The sequence below is a fragment of the Lepidochelys olivacea genome (assembly GCF_965140295.1).
Source record: "Lepidochelys olivacea isolate rLepOli2 genome assembly, chromosome: 9".
Classification (NCBI taxonomy): domain Eukaryota; kingdom Metazoa; phylum Chordata; order Testudines; family Cheloniidae; genus Lepidochelys; species Lepidochelys olivacea.
The window spans coordinates 8,424,256-8,451,467 of record NC_140419.1 but is presented as its reverse complement, the minus strand read 5'-3'; the positions used below and the strand labels follow the sequence as shown (position 1 = coordinate 8,451,467).

Here is a 27,212-nt window from a genome sequence, read left to right as displayed (position 1 = left end):
AGCATGCTCCGTGCTCTCCCGTAACACCGTGGCACAGGGCCGGCGCTGCTCCAGGACTGCTCCATGCTCTCCCGTAACACCATGGCACAGAGCCGGCGCTGCTCTGGGACTGCTCCGTGCTCTCCAGTAACACCATGGCACAGGGCCGGCACGGCTCCGGGGCTGCTCCGTGCTCTCCAGTAACACCATGGCACAGGGCCGGCATGGCTCCGGGGCTGCTCCGTGCTCTCCAGTAACACCATGGCACGGGGCCGGCGCTGCTCCGGGACTGCTCCATGCTCTCCCGTAACATCATGGCACGGGGCCGGCGCTGCTCCAGGACTGCTCCGTGCTCTCCCGTAACACCATGGCACAGGGCCGGAGCTGCTCTGGGACTGCTCCGTGCACTCCACCAACCTCCTGTGCATTCCCACTGCATTCCACCACTCGGTGGGCCTGGGGAGAGAAATCTGGCACCCACAGGACATGCATTTCATAGCCCTGTGCTATCGAGAGCCCATTTTCCTTCAGCTGCGGTCCGTTTCCCTAGCTACTTGGTGCAGCTGGCCGGCATGTTTGTGTGTCTGAGCATTTCTTTTGGCAAGTTATTGCTGTGTAAAGCGTACTGTATTCTACCAGCAATAAATCACCCCTCCAAAAGCCCCTCACCTTAACTCTGGCTGACGTCTTGATGAGAAGCTGGGTACGCCTGCTACCTCAGGATAAAGCCACTGCCAACAGAGACAGCACAGGTATTTAGGAGCAACGGCTGCTCGGAGGGGCAGTGTTCCTAATGGATAGAGCGCTGGGCTGGTTTCTATTCCCTGCTCTGCTAGGTGACTTTGAGCAAGTAACATCCCTTCCTTGTGCCTCAGTTTCCCCATCTATAAAACAGAGATAATGGTACTGACCTCTTCTGTAGAGCACTTTGAGATTGACTGATGAACTGTGCTAGAAAGGAGCTAGGTGTTAGTATATATAACATTTAACACTGCATTAGCCCTCTCTGTTCGTCCCCAGAAACTTCCTCACTTTAACTCGGCATTTATTAAACCATGGCTGTGAAACGAAATTCATCCCTACCCCCGCAGCAAGAGAGCCAGCAGGGACAGGTATTAGCCTCAGGTGCCCGCATAGAGCCCCTGCTCAGCGTAATTCCCAGCCCCGGGACGCAGCTGGTCGGCCCGTGATGCGTCCCCCAGGGGGGCTCGAACAATGTGTATAGTGGGGGCGCCGAGAGCCATTGAACCAAACTGTAAACCCTGTATGCGAGGGAAACCCCTTCAAGCCGGGGGGTGCAGCAGCACCCCCAGTCCCAGCACCTTTGCGTTCCATAGCTGGGGAGCCTTGTACCGCCCTGCGGCTTGTGCCTGGCTGCAGGTCTGGGCTGCGTATCGGGCTGCGCTGCAGTATACCAGCCTGGTTTTACGGACCCCTGGGTCTGCCTGAGGGGTGTGTACCAGTGTTTCAACAGCAAGGCAGCTACGTGGGTGCAAATTTCCCTAATTACAGACAGGGCCCCATCCTATCTGAGGAAGGAGCCCTCTTGGGAGGGGCTGCTGCTTGGGGTTAGGATCTGAGCCCTCCTCATCAGTGGAAAGGGGCGGGGTTAATTCCGGCCGGGGTAGTTCCTTGTCCCCTGTGCAGCCCTTGCCCCTCCTGTGGCTTGCCTGGCTAGCAAGGTCACCCAGAGGCAGAGGCAGAGCCAGGCCTAGAACCCAGGGCTCCTGCCCCCTGGCCAGTTTTGCAGCCAAGAAGAACCCAGGCCAGGGTGAAGGATGCTGCAGAGCAAAGACCGTCTCTTCTGCCCCATGGATCTGCCCTCCTCACCTTACTTCTCTGGCCCCTATCCTCTGAGGGATTTAGGCACCTAACGCCCATGGATTTCCATGCCAGTTAGGCACCTAAATACCCTTGAGGACCTGGGCCTCTGCCCAAGTGCACCCCCACCCCTGGAGCTCTCCTTGCTGGGCTCTTTGCTACCCTTGCTTCTGCCACCAGCCCTATCGGGCAGTGCAGAAGCCCCCAGGCCCCCAACCCAGCCGCCTGCCCCTGGCTCAGGGAGGCTCCCAGTGGCAGCTGACCCTGCTGCCAAGCCAAGGGATGAGAAGCAGCACCCGCCTCTGGGCCAGGGGGTCTCACACCAGGGCCCCAGGCCCTAGGGCTGCCCAGGGACTGCTGTGCACTCCCCGCAGCCTTAAACCTTCCCCATGGCTCAGGGCAAACCCCAGGGGAGGTTGGAGTGAGCCAGGGGGCGGGGGGGGGACAGCAGGTGGGGAGATGGCAGGGAGGGGAAGGGCTATGGAGGAGGGAGGAAGGCGTTCCAGGTGGCGGATACGGGGGGGAAGGTGCAGGGTTGGGGGGCACAGTGGGGGCAGGTTCAAGGCTACAGGGGTGCAGGGTTATGGGCGCTGAAGGTGGAGGGTTATAGGGAAAAGGGTGCAGGGAGCTGGGGTGTGGGCAGGGGGTAGGTTAGGGAGTGCGAGGGGCAGAGGGAGTGGGTTAGGGGGGTGCAGGAGGTGCAGGGGTGACGGGCTGTGCAGTGGCTGGGGCAGTGGTGTGTGGGGTAGGGGGTGCAGAGGGTATGGGTGGGGGCACAGGTGGGGTAGGGGTGCAGGGGGTACAGGTGGGTAGGGGTGTGAAGGGTACAGGCAGTAGAGTATGGGGATACAGGGGGTACATGTGGGTAGGGATGCAGGGAGTACAGGCAGTAGGGAATGGGGGTGCAGGGGTTACAGGTGGGGTCTGGGTGCAGGGGGTATGGTGTGTGCAGTGGGTTGGGGTGCAGGGGGTACAGGTGTGAGGGGGTACAGGTGGGGTGGAGGCTGCAGGGGGAAATGGACAGTGCAGTGAGATGGGGGGATGCAGGGAGTACAGGCAGTAGGTTAGGGAATGCGAGGGGCAGAGGGAGTGGGTTGTGGGGTGCAGGTGGTGGGGTGGGAGGTGTAGGGGTTACGGGCAGTGCGCAGGATATGGGTAGTGTGGGGTGCGGGTGGGGTAGGGGGTGCAGGGGACACGGGTGGGCTAGGAGTGCAGGGGGTATGGGCAGTAGGGCATGGGGGTGCAGGGGGTACAGGTGGGGTGGGGGGTGCAGGCTGTGCAGTGGGGTGGGGCCTGTGGGGGAAAGGGACTGTGCAGCGAGGTGGGGGGATAGAAGGTGTCCAGGCTGTGCAGTGGGAGGGCTGTGGAGGTTAGGGGCAGTGTGGTGGGGTGTGGGGATGCAGGGGGTCCGGGTGGGGAGAAGGGGTGCAGGTGGGGGGATATGGGCTATGAGATGGGGTGAGGGGGGTTACAGGCTATTAGGTGGGGTGGTAGGGATCCAGGCAGGACTCGGGGTGCAGGGGGATATGACAGGGTGGAGAGGACATGAGCTATGAGGTGAGGTGGGGGGTACAGAGGGATACAGGCAGGGTGTAGGGGGATATGGGCTATGAGGTGGGCTGGGGCAGTGCACGGGCTATGAGGTGGGGTGAGGGGGTGCAGGCAGTCTGGGAGGCTTGGGATCCGGGCAGGGTGCAGGAGATGCAGGGGGTCCGATCAGTGTGATGAGGTTGGGGGCTGTGCAGTGGGTACGGGGGGGGGGTGCAGGGGGTCCAGGCTATGGGGTGGGGGGTGAAGGGGGTCAGGGCTAGGAGGTGGGGCAGTGGGGGCGCAGGGGGTCCAGGCGGTGTGGTTGGGTTGGGGGCTGTGCAAGGGGTACAGGGGATCCGGACTAGGAGGTGGGGCGGGGGGTACAGGGGATCCGGGCTAGGAGGTGGGGCGGGGGGTACAGGGGATCCGGGCTAGGAGGTGGGGCGGGGGGTGGGGTCCGGGCGGGGTAGCGGGTGCAGGGGGCGGTGGGGGTCCGGGCGGGAGACGGGCTAGGAGGTGGCGTGGGACTGGGGTGGGGGGTGCCCCCACATCCCTTCTCCAGGGCGTTACTTTGGGGCAGAGACGGGTCCGCGGCGCGGGGGCCGTGTGCGGGGCCGGGCTGCCCCCGTCCCGCTCCCCCCCCGTCGGGGGCCGGCTGCCATTGGGCGGCTCGGCCGGGCGGGCTGCGCGCACCGCGGGCCCAATCCACAAGCCCCCCGCGGCCCCGCGTCTGCTTCCCATTCCGCTCCGGCCCCCGGGCGCTCGCCGCGAACCGGACCCCCGCTGGGGGCTCTAATCCCCCGGGCCGGCCGCTGCCGGCGCCTCATTAGCGGAGCCTTTGTTTGCTCAGGATGCCTCCGCTCCGCGCGGCCCGTGCCGGAGCCTATAAAACCTGCCGGGGGCCGGGGCCGGGGCACTGGGAGCCCTGACTCGCCCCGCGCTGCGCAGCCGGACGCCGGGGTCCCCCAGCCTTGCGCGCCCCTCTGGCCATGGCCGCCCTGCCGCTGCTGCTGGCCGGGCTGCTGCCCCTCGCCCTCTGCCCCGCGCCGGGCGAAGCCTCCCGTCCCAAGCCCCTTCTGCCCATCCAGCCCGAGAAGGACCCGCTCCCCTCCAAGGGGGCGGCAGGTAGGAGCCCGGGGTGTGTGTGGGGGGGGGGCGCAGGCGGGACCCCGCCCGGGGTGGGGAGCCTCGCGGGGAGGGGCGGCAGGTGGGAGCCCCCCGGGCGGCGCAGGAGAGCCCCGCGCGGGGTGGGGGAGCCCGGCTGCCAGGGTGGCACGGGGGGGCTTGGGGGCGCAGCGGTTTCGCGGCTAGGGGCCGCCGGGGGCTCTGCGCTGGGACGTTCCCCAGCCCCGGGCTGGGGGGGGCCAGGCTGGGGTGAGCGGGGCCTGCGGAGCGACTCCTGCCCTCCCTGGCACAGCTACCCGCTCCAGCCTCCATCTGGTTCGCATTGATGGATTTACGCCCCCCCGTGCGCTCGGCTTGGACGGGAGACAGCGGCGGGGAGGGGCCGGGCCGGGCCGGGCAACGTCTCACCAGTGCAGGATCTCATCGCCTCTCAGCCCTGCCCCCTGGCCCAGCCAGCCCTGCCCCGTGCCAGCCGCAACAGGGCGAGGGCACCAGGGGCTGGGTGGAGTGGGGGATGGAGACCTGCCCTGCGCCAGCTGCAGCAGGCAGACAAGCATGGGATGGGCAGGGGGTGTATGAGGTGCCTTGGGAAAAGCAAGATGGCAGGGGTGGCACGGGCTAGGTGTCTGGGGTGTGCCCTGGCCGCAGGGTTGGCACAGGCTGGGTGGAGGGGCCCTGGCCATAGGGGAATGGCATGAGGGGCACGGCTGGCAGGGCTGGCTGCAGGGGGATGGCAGGGGTGGCCCAGGCCGGGTGCAGCAGGATGGCAGAGTGGCAGGACTGGGCCCTGGGTTGCCGGCCCCGCTCTCAGGATGTTGCTCCCCGTCCGCAGGCTGCTCGTTCGGAGGAAGGTTCTATGCCTTGGAGGACACTTGGCACCCAGACCTGGGTGAGCCCTTTGGGGTGATGCACTGTGTGGTCTGCTACTGCGAGCCGGTAAGCGGGGAGCCCCTGTTCCCAGAGCACCTAGGGGGGCCCCCCAGAACCCTGGGCCCCACACTCCCCTCTGAGCCCAGCCTCCGCCCACTTGGCTGCTGCGCTCCACAGCCCCAGGCAGTGAGCACCTACCTCCCCTCCCCTCCCCTCCCCTCCCACCCTAGGGGTGTACAGTACGGGGGGCCGTACAGAGCCCTGCGGGTGGGGGGCAGTACAGAGCCCTGGGGGCAAGGGGAAGTACAGAGCTCTGGTGGTGGTGGACAGGGACAGTACAGAGCCCTGGGGGTGGGGGCCAGTACAGAGCTCTGCGGGGGGGTGGGCGGGGACAGGGAGTACAGAGCCCTGGGGGCAGTACAGAGCTCTGCGGGGGGGTGGGCGGGGACAGGGAGTACAGAGTCCTGGGGGCAGTACAGAGCTGTAGGAAAGGAAATTGTTTAGAGGGGGGCCGTGGCCCTTCCCCCTCCTTTCTCCTACCCCCTCCATCACTTTCTGAGGAGCAGGACACATCTGCTGCAGCCCTTCAGCAGTCCCCCCCTCCCCCCGTTTCTCCTGGAACTGGGCATTTGGGAGGGGACGGGACTGTGCGTGGAACTGGCCTTTCCCTGCCAACCCCCCCTGCCCCTCCCCTCCTGGGAATCCCTGCGCCCATGTAACAGGAGGCACAGAGCAAACCGCCAGCATGGCAGCATCCTGCACCCACACCTGGCTGGTCCCTGCTCCTCCAGCTGCAATGGGGAGGGGGGCTGCAAAGGGGGCCTTGGCCCTCGGTCCCAGAGCCCGGCCCCCCTGGCCTGGACACACAGCCAGGAAGTGGGGGGCACTTGTGGCCGGGAAGCAGCTGTGCACAGCCGTGGAGGGGGAACCCGAGGCTGGCGTACACGGGGTCTGCTGCTCAGCAGCACCGCTAATGGCTCTAAGGCAGCCAAGAGGCGAAGTGCGGGGGGACTGCATGCAGGGCGAGCCTGGAGGGGATCAGCAGGAGACCTTTGCAAAAAGAGGGGTGCCTGTGAAGGGGGCACTGGCCTGTTTGTGGGGGGGCTGAGCTGAGGAGTTTTGCAGGCAGGTGTGCTAAGCTGGGGCTTGGGGAGAATGGGGTCACCCCTGTGGGGCTGGGAGCTGGGTCTCTCACCAAGCAGGCCACACGAGGGCACGGTGAAGAATATTTCTGTCTTCCATCCCAGCAGAGGAATCGCCGAGGGAAACCAACAGGCAAAGTCAGCTGTAAGAATATTAAACATGACTGTCCCGCCCTGCCCTGCAGTGAGTCTGTCCTGCTGCCGGGACACTGCTGCAAGACCTGCCCAAAGGGTAAGAGGCCCTGCCTTTCTCCTGGGACCGTCTGCACGTCACAGCCACATTGCGTGGCTCCCGTGTGACGGGTCTCGCTCGCTGCGTGTGGCTGGGCCCGAAAGCGATGGGAGGAAAGCGGGGTTTGCTCAGAGTGTTTGCGTTGTGTGTCTGACAGACGTTGTGTGGAGTGGGTGCCCCTCGGCCCCTCGTGCAGGCAGTGTCCTGTTTGTTTGGCAGCAGTGGGGAAGAGAGAAACAAGTGGTGGTAAAGACTGGGGGGACGGGAATGGCTCGGGGAAGGACAGTGCTCGAAACTTTGACGCCTCTTTGAAACCGATGGCATGTGAAGTTGGCGATGTTCCACCCATTCACGAATGGGTCGTCATAAGGGGCTTTAGAGTCCAATCAAAGGCAATGTCCCTGCCCCAAGGCGCTTACAATCCAAACAGACAATGCCCAGACCAAGAAGGGGAGGCGGCGGGGGGGGGGTGCTCGTGTTGGCACCTTTTGTTATTATTACTGCTACGATTCTGTTGCCCTCTGTTCTGTTCGCTTTTCCGCCCTAGCGTTTTATATGACTGCCCATCACGGTAGTGTCTGAGGGTCGGATCTTTGCGGGGAGGGGTCTAAGGCTAAAACCTGGCTGGAACTACACCCTGTACAAGAGACGCACAGACTCTCCTGCCTCCAGGCCAGAGACTTCCACTAGTTAGCAGGGTTAGGAGGACAATTCCCTCGTGGGAAGGTTATTGCATAATTGTCCACTAGGGGGCTTGCGGCCCCTTTCTCAGAGGCACCAGGCACTCTTGCGGACCGGGTGGCAGGCACGGACCCCGGCTCTGGGACCGTGCCCTCTCCCCCACTCCTGGTGTTCTGGTGTGGGCGTGCCGTGGGCGTTCTGGTCTCCTGGTGTGGGCGTGCCGTGTGCCGAATGGAATCCGAGCTGGCCCCTGAGACATCGGTGCCCCTCTGGGGCTCGGGGGGCCTCCGCGGGAGCTGTAAGCGGGAACACCGCTGTCTGGGGAGTCCTCCTCCTCCGTCGCTCCGGTGGGAGAGGCACGTGACCCTAAAGCCTCAAGGTGGCCATTAAGGTGCATCCCTGGTGCTTCCTGTGGGGCCCAGGCTGCTCTGTCCATGGAGGGGATTTACTGTGTTGTGCTGAGGTTTTATTTCAGCTCTTATGAAACCCCTGCACCGCAACTGCCATAAAGCACTCGCCAGGGCAGGATCCTGGGTACTCGTATAAAGCCATGTTCCACGTGAGCTAGTGCTTTGAGCAGAAGGGACAGGCGGTCAGGGGAGCAGAGCGCCATTCCTGGTTCTGCTATAGGCTCGCTGAGTCACTTTGGAGGAAGTCCCTTCTTTTTCTGCGCCTCGGTTTCCCCCTCGGAGAAATGGGGATTATGCCACATGCCCCACTTGCACTGAAGATGCAAAGAATGGTTGTAATGCTTCTCCTTTCAGCCTCTCCCAGTGTCCCGGAGAAGAGGCCTGAGCCCATCTTCGACAGCTTCGAGTATTTCCAGGATAAGGAGGACGACTTGCATAAGAGCTACAATGATCGCTCCTACCTGAGCTCGGAGGACCTCACCCGGGACGACAGCCGCACAGGTAGTTTTCTGCCTAACCTCGGTGGCTGGGGGGCGATGGGCCTGGGATGGGGCAGGAGGGCTGGGGATGTATTGCAGGCTTGATTCAGTATTTGCTAAGTTTAGAAGAGTAAATCCCAGAGACTGCGAGCCACAGTCCCCTCCCCTCCCCGATGTCAGTGGAGAAAGGGACTCTTGGGGGGCAGTTTGCATACTCCCCCCTGCATGCAGAACCCAACATCCCAGGGCCCCGAGCTGAAGGAATAACTAAGATCTCCTTCCACTTTCCTCCCCCAGACTTTGTGGCCTTGCTGACCAGTGGTGCGGAGCCCTGGCTGCCCCTGTCCAGCGCCGTGGCTAAAGCCAGGTTCACACTCGTGCGTTCCTACCTGCTCTTCTCCATCAACTACGAAAGGTCAGTCCCACCCCAGGCTCTCGGACAGCCCCAAGGAAACTCCCAGCCAGAGGCTGAACAGAAGAGTCCAGAGCCTCCTCGTCTGCAGTCTACAAGGATCGTAGATGGGACTGGGGGGTGGGCTAGTCTATTTCCAGCCCTCCAGCCAGTGTCCATGCTGGGGGTCTGCAGTTTTGTAGCACACCCAGGCTGCTTCTGCATGCCTGCCCTGGGCAGTTGGTGGGCACCCGTGCGGGGAGGTCCCTGCACTCGCATCCCACTCACCCCGCTGTCACGAGCAAGATGAGGTCAGTGCCCCAGCTGCCCAATCCCTGGGCCAGGCTGCCCAAGCAGGTAGCAAGTCCCTCTTGTTTATCAGCTGAGAAAGGGTTATTGCAAAGCCGGTCTCTGGGGTTTAACTGTTCGCTGGCTTCCTGTCTATTAGGCCTTCAGAGCCCGTCTGATAGGCAGCTGGTATTTCTCTAATATCATTACGAAACAGCTGAACAGCCCCGGTAATTCCTCCCTGGGACTCCAGAGACTCCGTCACAGGCAGGAACATTCCTTTCCTCAAGGTTTTTATTAAAAACAAATTCAGGAAAATGGGAAAGGATCCAATAAACCGGGTCCAAACACACATGGTGGCGAGCCCAGCTGCTTCTCCACGCTCCTCGGAGCGCTTAGCACCGCCTTCAGCAGGCCCCCGCCACTCCAGGCCTGGCTCAGGGACCTGCAATCAATCCCTCCCCACCTTCAGGATCGCTGATGGTTCAACTGGATCCGCGCGAGGAGGGAGCTGAGCTCAGCTACTCTGATGCTGCAGCCCCCCCCCTTTTTCCAGGGCTTTGCATAGTGAAGTGGTGACTAATTTGAAACGAAGTCAGTGTAGCCAAAGAAGGCGAAACGCGTATTATTTCTAGCCACGTTGGAGTGCCTGGCACTTGGCAGACCTGGGAGAGGATCCGGCCCCTGCCCCAAGTTGTTTACAATCCCAGGTCCTCATCCTGCAACTGCTTCTGTGCTGGAGGAGCCCTTGGCTGGCACAGACCCCGTTGGAGTCAGTGGGGCACTGCCCTGAGCTCTGGGGTCTGCCTGCATGGTGCCCCTCTGCCATCAGCAGGCTCCGTGCCAATGCAGGGGGTCTGCCTGTGCAGGAACACTTTCAGGATTGGGGCCCCTGTTGGACAGATAACCCAATGGATAATAATAAGCTTCAATCTCCATCCTGCTCCTCACCCTGGAGCCAGTAGGTGGTGCTCACGCAAACCCCATAGCAGACCGAGGGGCAGGGGGAGGGAGGAGGTGCCCTGGGTCCCCCGCCCCAGCTCTCTGGAGTCTCAGGGGAGCAGCGCAATAATACGCAAGAAGAAGCCTGCCTGGTTACAAACCCGGTTCAGCCAATTCCAGCCCCCACCTGCAGTCTGCCAGCTCAGCCGTCCAGGGGGACGCACGCTCTCGTTGCATACAGCTGCGGGACGGAGATGCCCCTGCATGGCCCCTAGCCCAGGCCTGATGCTTCTCTGCCGGCTTTGCACGAACTGCCCGTTTGGCTCAGCCCCAATTCTCAGATCCCCGGGGAGATGTCTCCTCCCGACTCCGGTTCTCCTCTCTGCCCAGCACTTCGGTGTCTGTGCCGCCGAGACAGGGATCATCCCCTCCCTGCAGAGGCCTTGGCCCAGGCAGCCTCCAGGGCACAGCATGTGGCTAGCCAGTGAGAAGCCGGTCTCCCTGGTGCTGAGCTGGGGGGGTTATCTGCCCCATCTTCCCACTCTCTGGTTTAATCAATGAATGTGTTTCTATGGTAGCCGTCGCTATAATGCCCCAGACTGGGGAGAATTTGCACACACCCCCTTTGGCCCCCATGGGGGCTGTCAGGGAGTCCCCGGAAGCTGGGTGACCTTCCATGGGGCAGGGATCAACCAGACAAGGCCCTGGAAAGGAGATCCTCCCCTGGGACTCGTGTTGGGGTGAAGGGCCTCAGCTCTGGGAGTCACAGCTAGGGCTTTCGGGGGCCAGGCAGGGCCAGTGTGTCCTCCCCCCACCCCCTCTGCCTGGTCACCCTGGCTCGCTCAGCCGCTCCGGTTCCCCCCCACGCAGGCTGGGTCCGCCGAGCCGCGTCCGCTTCACCGACCCCGAGGGCAACGTCCTGTTTGAGCACCCCGTGCAGAAGAGCGTCTCCCTGCAGGACGGCATGGTGAGTGGCACCGCCGTGGGCCGCTGAGACAGCGGCCCCGGGGCTGGGCCAGGCAGGAGGCAGCTACCCTTGCCCACGGGCCTCTGTGCCTCCTGGGGCCGCTTCCTTTCTCCGTGCTGCCTCCGCTGGGCCAGCCCCATTGCCAGCGATGTCCCTCCCTCGCGTCCGTGGGACTGCGCTCTCCTGACCCTTTCTCCCCTTGGCTCTGGCACGGGCTGCCCTGCCCGCCCTGCCTCGCCCCTCCCCACTCACCAGCTGCCCCTCCCCACAGATCTGCGGCATGTGGCGGAACCTGCACAAACCCTCCATCCGGCTGCTGAAGTCTGAGCAGCTCCGCATCTCCCTGGCCACCAAGGCTCAGCCGGCCGGCGAGATCCAAGGCCCAATCATCAAGCACCGGGCCCTCTTCGCAGGTAACTGTCCCCTTCCCGCTGCCCCTGCCACTGGCCACAGTACCTTTGGCTGGGGTCTCCGCGGCAGCCAATGCCCCGAGTCCCAGCCAGCCCATTCGGGATGCCCGATGTCTCACTGCCCCCACGCCCAGGTTATCTGTGTCCCCAGGGCCCCTGCCCGTCCCCCACCCCGGGCTGACCCTCACAACCTTCTACCCTTTCAAAATCCCAGAGACCTTCAGTGCCATCCTGACCTCCGTGGACCCGACCCACATGGGCACGGGGGGCATCGCCATGCTGACTCTGAGTGACACCGAGAACAATTTGCACTTCATCCTCATGGCCAAGGGGCTGCTGGAGCCGGCAGACAAAGGTAAGTGGGGACAGCGAGGCAAGGCCTGGAGCAGCCTTGGGGCTCTCGCACCAGGCGGAGCATACTTGGGCAGAGGGGGTTGGGATGGAAGGGTCTGTGTGGGGGCAGTCAGGGGCTGTGTAATGTCGCTGGAGGAGGGACTGGGTGTGGGGGAATTGTGGGGGTGTGGGGTGGAGGGGATCATTGCGGGCAGCCTGTCTAACGCTCTTTGCCTTTGCAGAATTTCCTTGGGTCTCACTTAGGGTCCGGATCCTGCACCAGAACCGGGTGCTGCGTGAGGTCAGGGCCAACATCACCATGCAGGTAAGCAGCCCCCTTGCCACCCGTTCCCCCTTCCCCGCTGTCCCCTGGAAGCCAAGCCATGGCACTTTTCCCCTCCTCCCGGTGGCTGTCTCCGCAGGACCCAGACTTTGCGGAGGTGCTGAGCGACCTGTCGAGCCGCGAGATGCTGTGGCTTGCACAGGGGCAGCTGAAGATCACGGCGGAGACGGAGGGCAGACACCTGCGCCAGATCGCCGGCTACATCACTGCCAGGAAGAGCTGTGACAGTGAGTGGCAGGGAGAGGACGTCGGGGCCTCGCTAGAGCAGGATAGGAGCTGAAGAAACGGACTGCTGGGTCCGCTGGGGTGCATGGGGTGCTGGAATGGGAGTGTCAGAGGGCGGGGCCTCCTAGGAAAGGGCGGAGCCTTCCACCCCCCAGGAGGCCCCCGGAAGGGAAGGGTGGCCCATCGGCCCTGGCTCCCTTGGGGGCAGCCCGAGGTCCAGGTTAGCACATGGTGTTGTGGTGTCTGGCCGTGCGGCCACCCGGGGCACAGGGTGGCTCTGGATGCCATGCCTGAGAGCCCTGTGGCCCCTCTTGATTACAGCCATCCAGAGCGTGCTGTGCGGAGGAGATGCCCTGTTGCCAACCAAGACAGGAGCTGTGGGGTCTGCCAAGCTGATGCTCCATGAGAACGGGACGCTGGAGTACCAGGTAGGGAGGGTCGGTGCAGGGGCAACATGGGGTTGGGGCTACACTTGTGAGTGTTTGGAGAAACCTACATGAGCACCTTGATCCTCAACCCTTTCCACACTGGGACCCAGCAGGGAGGGCATAGACACTAACTCCATGGGTGCTCCAGGAGCACCCACGGGGGGGGGGGGGAAATAGTGGGTGCTCAGCGCCCACTGGCCACAGCTGTTCTCCACCCCTGCTCATCAGGGGCACCATCGCTGATGCCCAACAGCTGTTTGGCGGCTCAGGGAGGGACTTGGGGGAGAGTGGAGAGTGGCGGGTGGGCGGGAACCTCGGGGGGTGGGGAGGGGGAAGAAGCGGTATAAAAGCAGGTCCTTGGGGGAGTGGGGAGCTGAGCACTCCCAGGGAAAAGGAAAAGTCGGACACACACACACACCTGTCCATGTGCCCCTGGGAGCTGTGATCCCCGCTCTGCAGGCTGGGAACCCCAGGCAGACCTGCCATTGGAACATGGAGTCGGGTCTCTTGGGTTCTGTTTCCAGCCCTGGGAGGGGAGGGAGGGTGTGGCTGGGGCTGGGGGGGAGCCTGCACATCACGACCCTTCCCTTCCCTGTCCTGAATTTTGGTTTCCCACCTGTGAAATGGGGCTAGTGGCCCTGCCCCTGCAGAAGGGCTGCCGGGTTAATGCGGGTAACGTCCGCAGTGCTGTGAACGCACAGTGCTGAGTGGCGATAATGATGGGTGGACGGACCACCGCACCCCCTCTCCACACCCACGGGTGCAGCTGGGTTGATTTTTCCCGGGGAGCTTTGCTAACGTGCTGCCCCCGTGCCTCCCCGCAGGTCCAGGTAGCAGGGACGGCGAGTGAAGTCACCAGCGTCACCCTGGAGACCAAGCCGCGGAGGAAGAACAAACGCAACATCCTGCTTGACATGACGCCCAGCTACAGGGAGGGGCTGGTGAGCGCCCTGCCGGGGGTAGACACTGGGGGTGGATAAGCATCCAGGGGGCCCTGGATAGACCCCTCCCCTGGAGGATGATTGTGGGGGCAGTGTGGGGCCATCCCCTCCAGCCGTTGTCCAGTCTAACGGACCAGATCCTGGTGCACTGGCTGAGAGCCCCTGGATGTGGACCCGTGCCTCATCCTCTGGATCTCCCTCCAGCTCGCCTGGGTGGCTCCTCTCTCCGGTCCCTTCTGTTTGCCTGGGAACAGGGCCCGGGACAGCTGTGTCCGGCTGAAAGACCCTCTCCCCGCTCTGCGCTCTGTACTCCCAGACTCCTGCATCTGTCACCCCCAAATCACACTGGCCACTGAGGGGGCTGTGCCTCATGGCAAGCTTCTGTCTGATGTGCTGCCCGCTCCCTCGGCTGGTCAGGATCCCAGGGCTGGGGTCCGGATCTTTCCTTCTCCAGCTTGCCCACTGGATGCTCTCTGGGCCAGGAGGCCCTGATCCAAGGGGGATAGCTGGTGCTAAGCTAGGCTGCTGGAGAGAGGCAGGTCCTGGGGGTTTGTTCTCAAGCAGGGCTCTGGTTCCTGGCTCATGTCACAATGACTCCATTCTCTGGCGTCCCCCGCGGCCCTATCCTCCCCCTGTGCTGTCTCTAGCCCTCCCACTATGGCTGGTGTCTGTTCTGCCCCCGATTCAGGGATTTGGGGTGTTTCACTGGCCAGGGCCTCCCTTCTCCTCAGCAGTGTCCCTGCGCTGCCCAGTAACTGTGTCCCCTCTGCATGCGGCATTGAGCCACATGGCTCCCCTGGTCCGTCCCGGTGACAGCTCTCCTACCCACGCCAATCTAGTGCTGCCACAGCAGCCTGGGCCCCCTCTTGCCCTCTGCCAGCTCTCCATGAAGTCATGGGGGCTCTGGGTATGTGAGCAGGGGAGAGCGGAGTTTTCCTTTCCAGAACCCCCATGCTACTTACCTACACCACCTGCCCCCCACTACCAGTCAGCCAGAACAAGCCAGATCCAGCTAGGCCCTTTGGGCCCCGATCACCAGGGCAAAGGCCTTGGGAATAAACCCGCGGAGAAAAGGCACAGCCAAGACTCCTTGGGCAACCTGGCCCTGGCTGCAGCTGGCACCTCCCTTGAGGAGGAGCTTAAAGAGATTGCAGGCAAAATCCATGTGGCAAATACTGGGGGGGGCAGTCCCAGGCTGGAGAGGGGCTGATCCAAACCCCAAGAGCCCTGGGGCAGTTTGGGGTACTGTCCAGTCCGGAGATGTGTGTATTCCAGGCCCGGTGCTCCACCATGGCACAGGGGGTGCGCAATACCCAACACTAGAGCGGAGTGACAGCGTCTCACACCCACCTGGCACTTGTCCTGGGTTAGGGCCCTGCAGAATCACCCCTGACGTCTGTCACCTTTGATCTGTTGCTTTGCTCATTCCTCCAGCCTCTTCTCGCTGATCCTTTTTTGTGCTGTTTTTGAGCCGCTCCTTCCCCCAGGGCTGTGTAGATCGGCCTCCGTTTTCCCCCTTTCTCCTCCCATCGGAATAGACCCATTTCCTCTCTAACTAGATTCCAAAGCCCTTTCTTGCCCTCCCTGCCCCTGCTGGCTTTCCTGCCAGCTCTGTAGAGGCTACTCCCTGGCCTGCATGTGTCCAGGTGGAATCTCACGCTGCATGTTCCCCTTTGGCTCATGCTCCCTTCCTGATTTGATAGGAATTGCTGGATCAGATCAGAGGCCCGCCTAGCTCAGACAATTGCCAGTGCCAGACTAAGGAGTGAAAAATGCCCTAGCGGGCAATTAGGGAATAACTTACCCACAGGGCACTTTCCTTCCTGACCCCAGGCAGCCAGCCCTTATGCCCTGAAGCCTGAGGATTTATATCCCGCCTAGCAAGTGTTTCTCCCGCTCTAATGTAGCTGGAGATGTTCTCATTACCCACCTCCTGGTCTGAATCCTAATGAGTTCTTGGCTTCAGTGATGCCTGGGGGACTCATTGCCACAAGGTTTATCACATGCCTAGGACAATCCTGTTCCCTTGGGTCAGTGTTAGAACTTGTCTCTTAGATTTAACGAGCGTCCCCTCACCCTTGTATGCGGGGAGGGTTTACTGTCCCCCTCTGCCATCCGCTTGTAGCCCTTTATCACATCTCTTCTCTAAACTGTCCCAGACATCTCAGCCCCTCTCCAGACGGGAATTCCCAGCCAGGCTGCTGAGCCATTGTCGCCGGTCTCTGAACCCTGCTCTCCGCTGGGAGATGAGGGGCACAGAGCTGAGCACAGGATGCCAGGTGGGGCAGCCCACTGAGTTCGTGTCGTCCGCTCGTCGCCCTGCAGTGGCTGGGCACCTTTCACGTGAGATCAATAGTGATTGTGGAGCCCCTTCTTCTCCATCCCCCTCTGCACATGGGCATTAAATCTGCCTCTGCTGATCATGCGGCTGGGATGTGGAAGGGGCAGATGCCATGCTAGGAAGGCAAAGTGGGTGGATTGGAAGAGATTTGGGGGCCAGTCTCTGTATATTTAACTAGCCCCATCTCACTCCCTCTGTACTGTTATGAGAAGATAGTGTCATCTGGCTGTGGCTAGTTCAGCATGTTATATGTCCGACCCCTTTCTCCAGCCCCACATAAGATCTCTGGGGCAAGGCCCATGCTGTTTCAGTATGTATGGGCAGGGGGGTAATACCCCTGCCTCAGCGGAGGGTTTGAACCTGGGACCTTCAGCACCACAGTACAGATATCAATCACTTGAGCTAAAAGAGTAACTCCATTACCTGGTAGCAGTAGTAGACTGTTACCCATAGTGGCACAACCCCTGGAGGAGGATGGGAGGTGCATTTTGTCAGGGTTGTGTGGCCGGGTAGGCCACTCCCACTTAGCGTGGTGCTCTGTCCCCCTCTATGTGGGTGCTTCTGAAAGTAAGTAAGAGTCTCTCTCCCCGGCTCCCCCAGCAAGCTCATTAACCTCTCTCCCCCCACCCTGGCCAGGCCAGCGGGACCTGGCAGCACATGAACGCCCGGGACACCCACATGTTACTGCAGAGCGAGCTCTTCCTCAACGTGGCCACCAAGGACTTTGAGGAGGGGGAAGTGCGGGGACAGATCAGCTCCCTGCTGTACAGCGGCCTCCTGGCACGATATTCAGGTACCTGCTGCTGGGTGGCGTCCTGTTTCCCCTCACCCGGCTGCCAGCCCCACTGGGCTGGAGGGCATGAGGTGGGTGGGTCTCTGTAGGTCAGGGACCCCAGGGGCTGGCCCCAGGGACTGCAGAGTGGACGGGTGACACCTTTTGCTGGCATAGCTGGAAGCACGTGTCTGACCCGTGCCCCTTGTGCCCAGAGCTGCCCATCCCCTTGGCTGGCCAGCTGGTGTCTCCCCCTGTGCGGACCGGCTCGGCGGGACACGCCTGGGTCTCCCTGGATGAACACTGCCACCTACACTACGAGATCGTGGTGGGCGGGCTCGGCAAGTCGGACGACGTCGCCATCAGCGCCCACCTGCACGGCGTCGCCGAGCTGGGCGAGCGCGGCCATGAGCACACCCGGCTCCTCAAAGGCTTCTACGGCACCGAGGTGATGGGCCTGCGGGGCGGTGTGCCGGGGGAAGGGGGTCCTTGGGGGAGGGGCTGGGGGGTCTGTGGCTGGAGAGGGGTGATGGGGCCCTTGTGGGGGGGAAGAGGGGCTGGGGAGAAAAGGGGGACCCTTGGCGGGAGGGGCTGGGGGTACCGGGCTCTCGGAGCAGCGCCGCCCCAGAGCACGGTGCCCCCTATAACCTCGGCAGTTCTATGCTGGCCCTGGCTCCGGGGCAGGGGAGCAGACGGGCCCCGCTAATGCCCCCCTCCTCTGTGCCTAGGCCCAGGGCGTGGTGAAGGACCTGGACGCAGAGCTACGGCACCACCTGGCCCAGGGCACGGCCTTCCTGCAAGTCAGCACCAAAGTCAACCCCCGCGGGGAGATGCGGGGGAGGGTAGGTGCCACTGACTCACCCCCTCCGGCTTTCCGCTCCCTGGGCAGCCGCTGCGGGAGTCCCAGACCCAGCCAGGCGCCAGGCCCTGCCAAAGGCTGACTCAGCCCAGATTGGTCGCAGCCTGCCAGGGCCAGCGACCCCGCCCCCGGCAGCGGGCTGGGGGCGCTGTGCTGCTGGGCCTGCTCCACCCGGGTGCCCAGGAGAGGGGGACCCCAGCACTAGCCACCCTGCTCCGGGCTGTGAGACCGCTCCGCATCCCTCGGACAGGAGCAAGGAGCGCCCAGCGTCCCTGCTAGCCCATGCATCCACCCTCCCAAGAGTGCGTGTCGCTGCAGGCTCCTCTGGTACCAGCTCCCTGCCCTTTCTTTGCCGCTTTGGGGCAATGGGCCGCCCAGCACTGCATGCAGAGTTCTCTGGGGCCGATGCCTCGCTCCTGACCTGCAGCCCCCTGCCATCCCAGGCCTCTGCCGAGCAGCCACCGCCGATGGTACCAAATTGTGCAGGGACCGTGCTGGGCACTGCTGTGCCGTAGGGACTGGGACGAGCCCAAACTCTGTCGCTCGCAGCCTGAGCCAGACCGGAGGAGATGGAAAGACACGCGTTAGCCCATCCCTCTCCGAGCCGGCTCAGCTGACGTTTGGAAACTCGGGACATGCTGCCCCCCTGCAAGGATTAGGCCAACCAGAGCATAGGTCTCCCTCCCGACAGCGGTTCAGGATGCCCCGTCCTTATCAATGCTCCCAGAGGGGGTGTGGGCCAAGCCAGAAAGCAGAGAGTTAATGCCCTTCCTGCCCTGCCCTCTGCCCAACCCCTGCAGGAGAAGGCAAAGGCTAGCTGGAGTGGAAGGAGCAGCCTGGCTCCGTCTCTCCCCATTGGCCCCTCTGCTCCCCTGCTCCTCCAGCTGACCCCCTCGTCCAGGTTCAGGGCCCCGGGCTCAGAAGCTGCTGTGTTGGGCCAGCGGTGCCTGTCCCTGGCACCAGCCCTGCCCCTGGTATTCCCGGGTGCTAACTCCACTGGCTCCCAGGATGGAAAAACCAGCGGGAGGGGATATTTGCAGACAGAGCAGCATCCGCTCCCTGGCTGGGCCCGGAGCCCCGGCGGCTTTCCCAGAAGCTATGTTTGGCTGGGACGCCTCCAGCTGCCTCTTCGCTATTCATCAGCTGCAGCATGTTTGTGTCTTGGCTGCCCCGGAGACCCCGGGAGCCTTGCTTCCCCAGGGAAGGGGCTTGACCGTGCAGGAACAGGAGCAGCTGCTGCCTGGCATCCCCTGGCACTGCTCTGGCTGGCACCATGTAGCAGGGCTGGCCGCTGCTTGGGTGCCAGGGCTAGAGCTGGACAGGAAGTTTATTCTTTAAAGAAAACTTGCATTAATTCCTCCATTCTCCTCAATCCTCTTCTCCCGACAGCAGGGAGGGGAAGTAGGGGGCTTCCCTGGCCACGGGGAGATGGGGCAGGTGCAAGCTGCGCTGTCCAGCTGCAGGCCAGAGTATCCTGCAGGGGGCAGCGCTCTGGGATGCAGGCGGGATTGGCTGGCAGCCCCAGCGCTATCCGGCAGGGGCAGCGCATGGGGCGAGGGGGACCGAGACTGGCAGCAGCTCGGGGTGGAAGGCAGCAGGGCGAGTTTGTCCCTTGCAGGCCTGGCTCAGCAGCGCCACCTTTGCGTAGGTTAAAGAACGTTCCGAACCATTAGGAAAGGGAGAGAGAACAAGATAGACAATATCCCAGTGCCCCTATATAAACCCCTGGTGTGCCCACCCCTCGAATCCTGCGGGCAGCTCTGGGCGCCCCCTCTCAACAAAGAGATATTCGTGTTGGAAAAGATACGCAGAAGGGCAACCAAAATGATTAGGGGTTTGGAACAGCTTCTGTGTGAGGAGAGATTAAAAAAATTTTTGGATTGTCTGGCTGGAAAAAGACGACTTGTGGGGGATATGACACAGGTCTATAAAACCATGACGGGTGTGGAGAAAGTGAATAGGGAAGTGTTATTTATTCCTTCACATAACACAAGAGTCAGGAGACACCCAATGAAATTAAGAGGCAGCAGGTTTAAATCAAACAAAAGGAAGTATTTCTTCACACAACACACAGGCAACCTGTGGAACTCCTTGCCAAGGGATGTTGTGAAGGCCAAAACTATAACAGGGTTTAAAAAAAAAATTAGATAAGTTCACTGAGGATGGGTCCATCAATGGCAATTAGCCAGGATGGGCAGGGATGCAACCCCATGTTCTGGGTGTCCCTAGCCTCTGACTGCCAGAAGCTGGGAGTGGACAACAGGGGCTGGATCACTTGATTGCCTGTTCCATTCATTCCCTGTGCAGCACCTGGCACCTTCGGCGCTTGGCAGAAGACAAGACACTGGGCTAGATGGACCATTGGTCTGACCCAACCTGGCCGTTCATATGTACTTTCTGGGCCAGGCCCTGGCTGATAACCCCCCACCTCCTGCAGCCCTGCCCCTTACCTGCTGGTGCCCTTTCCCTGCCAGGTGCACATTCCCAACCAGTGCGAGTCGGGGGGTGTCCGGCTGGCCCCTGAAGAGGATGAGCTCCTAGAAGAGCCCAAGCCCAAGGACCCCGAGCAACTGAAGAAAGACCCCAACTCCTGCTTCTTTGAGGGGCAGCATCGAGCACACGGCTCTCGTTGGGCCCCTGCCTACGACAGGAAGTGCTCCCTCTGCAGCTGCCAGGTGGGTGCAAGGGATCCCCGAGGCTGCTGCCGCACCCTGGCACCTGCCATGGCTTCTGACCGAGTCCGTGGGGCTGGGCACAGCATTGGTCTGCATTTAGCTCCTTAAGGCCAAGGAGCCAGGAGGGGTGCCTGCCTTCCCCTGGTCACTGCAGCCACCCCCAGGGTGGGAATGAGGGGCCGGCCTCTCAGTCAGCCTCCCCCCACACGCACCCCCATCCCCACCCTAATGCTGGCAGCTGCCCTGGTGTGCCAGGCTTCCACCAGCTGAGCTGGGTCCTTCTGTCTGCCAGCTCCTTGTCACCCTCCACCCCCCAGGCACTCCCCCCCAGCTGGCACCTTTCTCCATCCAGCCCACCGTAAAGCTGCACCCATCCAGCTGCCTCTTGAACTCCTGCACCCCTGTCACTTCTTGCTCCTTCCCCTCCGGAGATAGGCCCCTGGGGAGGATGGGGAGCAGGGACCTCAAGCTCTCTGGTCCTGGGCTGCCCCTGCTCAGGGGCTGTGGGCCAGGGAGACACGTCCCATGTGGAGCCTGGCGTTTCTTTCCCGGCAGCCCCGGGTGGGCTGCTTGTGGGCAGAGTAGGCTCCCAGGGCAGGGCTGCTGCTTCAGGCCTCGGGGGGGGGGGGGGGGATCCCTTCTGGGTTGAGTGTGTAACTGGCTTCGCACCTGCATGTGCCACTGTAGCCACTGACAGCCTGCTTCTAGAGAGGATAAGCGATCACCGGCTGCTGCTGCCTCGAGGGAGAGCACAGGGCTGAGCCTGCAGCTTTGGCGCTGTAAGCCCAGGGTTCTAGCCTGGCTCCCGGGGAGCAGGTGGGCTCTGTCTACGGCTTGTCCATCTCTGCAGCACGGATTCAACCCCAGGGCTGTGCCCCCTCCCTTGGGTTTGGGGTGACTGCCAACCCCTAGCTTCCCCCTGCTGCTGATCCACATCCCAAGTTCCCTGGGGTTACAAAGGCACCAGATGCCCTCTGCTGGGCGGTGTCTAATGAGATGTGTGATTTCCCCCCCCGCCCCGCCCCTCCCCTCCTGCAGAAGCGTACGGTGATCTGTGACCCGATCCTCTGCCAGCCCCTGAACTGCACCCAGCAGGTTCACCTAGAGGACCGGTGCTGCCCAGTCTGTGAAGGTACTGGGCTGGGGGCTGCTGACAGAGGGGAGGGCCGTGGGGGTGAGGAGGGGGCTATACCCTGTGACACAGGGCCCAGGAAGATGTTCAGGGGGTCCCAGAAGGGGCAGTCTGCCTTGAAGCAGTGTGTTGGGCTGAAGGGGGAGCTGGGAGGAGGGTGCAGCTCTTCTGGAGGCATCTGTGTATCCCCAGCAAGGGGCTGGCAGTGCCAGGCAGCTGGCCCAGCTGTGGCAGAGCGCCCGGCCCAGCCAGCGTCCGTGTGTCTGTCCCTCACGGATTCCTCTTGTTTGGACAGAGAGGAAGGCAAGCCAGGAAGAGCTGAGAGCGGAGAAGGCCCGGGACAGCAGCGAGGGTGAGTTCTGCCCGGCAGGAGGGGAGGGCGGGCAGTAAGCCCTGACCCGACCCGGGAGGCAGGGCTCTCTCTGGGCCCCTCTGCCCCGCCTGGCTCCGGATCTCTAACGCTTTCCCCATCGGCTACCCCAGGCTGCTACTTCGACGGCGACAAGACATGGCGAGGAACTGGCACCCGGTGGCACCCTGTGGTCCCCCCCTTTGGCCTGATCAAATGCGCCATCTGCACCTGCAAGGTACCGTGGAGCCCTTGTCCAGGGAGGGGCAGCCCTGTGGGCCCAGCGCTGGCATGGCTCCTCCTGGCATGGCCCTGTGTTTCAGCTGAACCTGGGCCCCCTCCTGCAGGACAAGAGAAGAGGCCTGGGGCTGGGTGTGCCATGGAGGAGTGCTCCAGGGATGGGATCCATGGGGCAGGTGAGAGCCCAGTGATGGGAGAGAATGTGCCCCCAGTCAGTGAGGGGCCCCCAGCAATTCCCTTTCCCCTTGGGTTTCCTCCCAGCCCCTTGAGAGCTGGGTTCTGGCTCCTGACCCTGGGATTCTGGCCCCCTGGTGAAGGGTTCCTGGTGTCATGTGGTCTCAGCCCACCCCATCCTCTCTCCGTTCAGGGCGCGACGGGTGAAGTGCACTGTGAGAAGGTCCAGTGCCCGCGCCTGACCTGCAGCAACCCCATCCGAGTCAGCCCGTCCGACTGCTGCAAGCAGTGCCCAGGTGCGTCCTCCAGCCGGACCATGCGTGGCCATGGTCTGCCTCGCCGCCGTGCCCGGGGCGCCCAGCTGCAGTCAGGGCCCCGCTCTGCCAGGCCTGGCATGGATGCACAAACATCCCACGCCCTGGATGAGATTGGGGGCCGCATCATGTTGGGTGCTGCACAGGCCCCCCCTCCTCCAGCTGGCTTAGATTACTGCCTGGACCCAGAGCGGGAGTCCCTGATGCTCCCACAGGAGCAATGGGCCTAGCCCCACGCCGGGGAGTGGGGAAGGGGTGGAGTGAAGGGTGCTTGCGCCCCATGACCCGTTGGCTGTGGGGCGGTGGTCAGTGCGAGCACCTAGGGTCTGGGCTGAGAGCATCCAGCTCATTTCAGCCAGCACCATCAGCTTGGACTGGATTTGAACCCGCTGCCCGAGGGTTTCACGTAAGGCTTCTAGTGCAGGGCACGGTGGGCCGCCCTTCTCGCTCCCATGATGCTCAGCTGCCCCAGGCTGCGGCTCCATCCCCATCTCAGGCTTGGCATCCTCGGCCCCTTGGGCAGGCCAGTCCGCTTGGAGGATCTGTGGTCCCAGCCCGCCTTTCTCCTGCACCCACCCATGTGGGCTGGCTGCTTCCTCCTCCTGCCAGCCACACACTCCTGGGGAGCCAGCTGGGAAGAAACTTCGGGGTGGTTATTCCATGATTGCCCACTAGGGGGAAGTCTTACCCCTTCTTCGAGGCAGGAGGCCAGGTTAGATGGGCCCCCGCTCTGATCGGATCCCTGCTCCCCCTTGCTGGCCTCCAGACTCTGCGGCCCCGTTCTGCCGAGTCTGGGGAAGCTCTGTCTCCTGCTCCACCCTGTGCAGGGCACGCCGCCTTGGGGGGCGAGGAGGCATCTCCGGGGGACACGGCGGACACCCGCTCCGCCACACAAAGGCAGGGCATTGCCTGTGTTTCTGCTCCCCGCAGCTCCGGAGAAGAGCCCCCCCGAGCTGGCGGACGTGATGCAGGCAGACGGACCCCGGGCCTGCCGGTTTGGGCGTCAGTGGTACATGAACAATGAGAGCTGGCACCCCACGGTGCCCCCCTTCGGGGAGATGAAGTGCATCACCTGCTGGTGTGTGGTGAGTGCCTGGGCTCGCCCCCCGGGATCGCTGCATGGACACAAGCCCAGGAACAGCCTCTCTGAGCCCTTGGGGGAACCAGAGGCCCCATGCTGTGAAGGGGGCAGGGAGTTCTGCCATCAGAGGCTGGATAACAGGCTTTCTGGGCACTGACCTATGGGCAGCCAGGCCCCCTGTGCCCTCCTCCCCTGCTCTCCAACCTGGCCAGGCCTCCTGGCCACACCCCCACCCGGCCAGGCCCCTGGTTTTCTTCCCAGGCCCACCGGGCCCCTGTCTAACTCCCTTCTCCTCCCCTGCAGTCCGGGGAGACCCATTGCCAGCGCCAGGAATGTTCCCCTGCTTCCTGCTCCGGTCATGCCAAGAAGGAGACCCGCTGTTGCGCCCGGTGCCGGGGTGAGTGTCGGGCAGGCCTGTCTGTCCATCCCCGGTCTGTTCCCCTGCCCTCCTCGCAGCACTTGTGCACAGCTTGGGGATCAGTGTTCTCCAATGGTTCCTGCGTGCCTGATCCACTTGGCGCCGGGTCGGTGGGCCCTGATCCGGGAGGGTGGGCCCCGAGTCGCCACGTCCCAAGGTATCAAAGGCGCCTCCCTTCCCAGGAACAGGTTCCACGGCTGCTGAGGGATCTCCAGGTCTGCCCAGACTCCTCCCTGGGCCAGTGGCCTCACGAGTACAAGCTTGGCCACTTCAGCCCAGCCATGGGCCGAGATTAGCCTCACTGCAGGGTCCCGCTGGGGCCTGGCCCGAGCAGAGCTCAGCCCGGATGCTTGCCAAGGGCAGAGCTAGGACTGGGCGAGCCCCCTGCTCGCTGTCTCGAACCCTGCTCAGTGGTTCTGCCTCTGTTCCGCAGCCCCAGAAGAAGCCCAGGAGAAGCTCAGAGCTGACACCCCAGAGGCCTGGAGCCGCTAGCCGGACACCAGTGGGAGGAGGAGGAGCCGGTCTGGAGCAGCCGCCCAGTCGCATGACCAAGAACTGTGCTGCCCCAGCCCAGGGCACTGCTCCCCGCTGGCTGCGGGGAAGCTGGGGTGCGTGGCCCAGGCCAATCCCCCGGCCAGCCCTAGACTAGTTTTGTTTCTTTGGTTTGTGTAACATGACAGATTCAGCCTTCTGCTTCCACCCAGGCCTGAGCCACTGCTCTGGGGAGAGCCCCGGGCCCCTGCCTCTGCCCTGAGGGGGCTGGCTGGCTCTGCTGCAAAGCTGGGCCCCCCAGGGAATGACACTGGGCAGAGACTGCGCTGCACATGGCAACAGCCCCGCTCCGTGATAGTGTGGGCCTCCACCCTGATCCCATTGGGAGGCTGAGGATCCTGGCGTGCTGTCCTCCCTGTGCCCCCAAACCCACTCTCCCTCTGGGGAGGCACACGGCCACTGCGGGGATGGGGGCCCAGGTGAGCCTCTCCATCAATACCTGTGGCCATGCAGCCCTGCGTCCTGTCCCAGCTGGGCTCCCTGGGCATGGCCCAGGCCTGGCTTGTACATAGTGTAAAATCTCCCTGTCCCTCCGCCCTCTCCTCTCTCTGCTTGTTCTTTGTCTGGGTTTGTCGTGTAATTTATGGTTCTAGGAGGGCCTGTCCGTCTTGAGCAGACAAATTAATCTTCAATAATTTAGTCTGCTCAGGGCGGGCCCCTCCCTGCCTCGCTCAGGGCGGGGCCCCGGCCCTCCCCGCCCTGCGCAGACAAATGAATTTGGGGAGATTGTGTATTTATTAAAAACAAATGAACCTGCCCCACTGCGGCTCTGCCTCTCATTGCTGCCCCCTGCTGGGAGGCACCGTCAGCATGGAGCCAGAGCACTGCTGCGACCGGCCACACGCATGTCCTGCCCTCCTGCCCTCACCTGGGATTAGCACCCCTCTGCCTGAGACAGCCCCCCCCCCCTCTCCATCCAGCACTCTCCACTGCCCAAGATCTCTGCTGTTCCCCCTCCCTCAGGCTTAGCACTGGTGGGATTAGAGCACCCCCTGGTGGCACTGAGGTGGGATTTGCCTTGAGGAATGGGTGCCTCTGGGCTCTGTTTTGAAGACCCAAAGGAGGGAGCTTGGGCCGGTGGGGAAGGAATCTCACCCCCTGGCTGGGGTCACTGGACAGCCGCGGGGCTGGGCTCCATGCAGGGGAAGTTCTAGACCAGGGGCTCCCATGCTTTGCTGGGGTCTGGATGGCAGGGCAGCTCTCCCAGCCCGGGCAGCAGGCAGAAAAGGGCAAGGCAGGGAGCAGCTGCAGTGAGAAAGCAATTGTCCCTCCGAGCCAGGGGAAGGCTCTGAGGGTAAATAAGGGAGAGATGCTGCTCCATGAAGCTGGGCCTGAGTACTCCTGAAACACTAGGCGAGGGGGAAGAGACAGGCGGGGCGGGGGCAGAAGAACGGCCGGGGAGGGAGGCAGGGCTGGGGAGACCAGGCATGGAGGGCTGAGTGGGAGCAGAGATACAGACAGGCTCACAGCACAGGCAGATGGGCTGGCTGGAGTACACTGGCCTGCTCCTCCCTGTGTGGATTAGGTGGGGTTGGCAGGGGTCCCTGTCCCTCCTGGGGAACGCTGCCTGTTCCCACCCCACCCCCTGCATTCTCCAATCTTGCCAGCCTGTGATTGGGTCTCACTTCCCAGCGTGGACCCTGCTGCTTCCTGGCTCATGGGAGGGAGGCAGGGATCTCTCCCTGGCTCTGCCACTGACTTGAGTGATCCTGGGCAAGTCCCTCCTACTCTGTGACTCAGTTTCCCCATCTTTGAAATGGGGACGATGATCCTCCCCACCCTTGTAAGGTGCTTTGAGATCCTCGGCTGGACAGGGCTGGAGACGGGGTGGTCTCAGTCCTTGCAGCTGCTGTGAAGGAGGCGGGTGGCCGGCCCTGCAGTCAGCCCCCAGCTCTCCCACCAAGGCCCAGCACAGGGCTGAGCTTTGTAGGCGCAGGGTTACGTGTGGCCGCAGCCTGTGGCGGCGGGGTAGGTCCTCGCTGCAGAGTTAACTTGGGCTGGCACCCAGGGCAGCCCACTTGCCTTGGCCTCACGTGGGTGTGAGCGGCCACCCTGCAATGCCTGCTTGCTGGGCCCTCCGTGTCACCAAACGCTCTGGAGGTGCATCTCCGGGCTGTCAGTGCGGCAGCGAGCCGAGCCAGCCCCGGATTCTTTCCCAGGAACGGTGGGAGAACTTGTCCGCCCTTCTGGGTGGCTGGGGCACTATGGGAGGGCACTGCTGGCCCATCGGCATGTGCAGGGTTAGCCAGCGGCCGCAGGGCCCAGGGCTGGTTACCAGCTGAGTGTAAGCAGCACCCAAGCTCTAGCCTAGACCAGCTAGCCTGGGCGTGACGTCCCACCAGGCTCGGGGGAGAGGCTCTGTGTGAGGACAGGAGCCACGTACCAGCTTGCGTGAAGTCTGTGGGGTCAAACTGCAGCCGTTTAAATGGTCCCTGTTGAGCTGGGCTGCTCCCCCGGCAGCTGCAGACCAAGCCTTTGAGAAGGGCCCATTGGCCAGTCCAGGCTCTCCTCTCCTGGGATATGGGCCCCAGCAAGGTCATGGCTGGCAGATCCCTTTGGGGGGCCTTGGAAAGGTGCAAGGATTCCAGGGGGGACACGGCTGTGTCAGCTCCCCAGGCTCCTTCTCTTCCTCAGCCCTGCAGAAGACCCTGGCTGGCAGGTCCAATGCTTCAGCCAGCCCTGGGCCTGGCTGCTCTAGGAAGTACTTGGGCCTGCAGCTCTTGGGCAGGCCAGCGAGGCCACTAGAAGAGAGAGGAAATCCTCAAGGA

General features: G+C 62.9%; 1 protein-coding gene across 2 annotated transcripts; it reads left to right on the top strand.

Annotated features, from left to right (window-relative positions):
* Positions 1-4,037: 4,037 nt before the first annotated feature.
* CHRD (chordin) lies at positions 4,038-25,201 on the top strand. Of its 2 annotated transcripts, none has more exons than XM_084638445.1 (23): positions 4,038-4,455; positions 5,288-5,391; positions 6,576-6,699; positions 8,145-8,291; positions 8,567-8,684; positions 10,761-10,857; positions 11,129-11,270; positions 11,482-11,622; positions 11,843-11,925; positions 12,023-12,170; positions 12,490-12,596; positions 13,421-13,537; positions 16,515-16,671; positions 16,866-17,098; positions 17,379-17,492; positions 19,984-20,184; positions 21,223-21,316; positions 21,612-21,668; positions 21,800-21,903; positions 22,273-22,375; positions 23,324-23,478; positions 23,778-23,871; positions 24,326-25,201. In XM_084638445.1, the coding sequence occupies exons 1-23, from the start codon at positions 4,320-4,322 to the stop codon at positions 24,382-24,384; spliced, it is 2,835 nt and encodes a 944-aa protein (XP_084494571.1). In that variant the 5' UTR covers positions 4,038-4,319; the 3' UTR covers positions 24,385-25,201. The 2 variants fall into 2 exon arrangements, with proteins under 2 accessions (XP_084494571.1, XP_084494570.1); XM_084638444.1 differs by having other exon boundaries at positions 6,573-6,699.
* The last annotated feature ends 2,011 nt before the right edge of the window (positions 25,202-27,212 follow it).

Excerpts from the sequence above, each read along its gene's own strand:
- CHRD (XM_084638444.1), top strand. The coding sequence starts at position 4,320 with ATGGCCGCCCTGCCGCTGCTGCTGGCCGGGCTGCTGCCCCTCGCCCTC. Across the intron at positions 8,685-10,760 it reads TTCTCCATCAACTACGAAAG|GCTGGGTCCGCCGAGCCGCG; the intron begins GTCAGTCCCACC and ends CCCCCCACGCAG. Across the intron at positions 12,597-13,420 it reads ACGGGACGCTGGAGTACCAG|GTCCAGGTAGCAGGGACGGC; the intron begins GTAGGGAGGGTC and ends GCCTCCCCGCAG.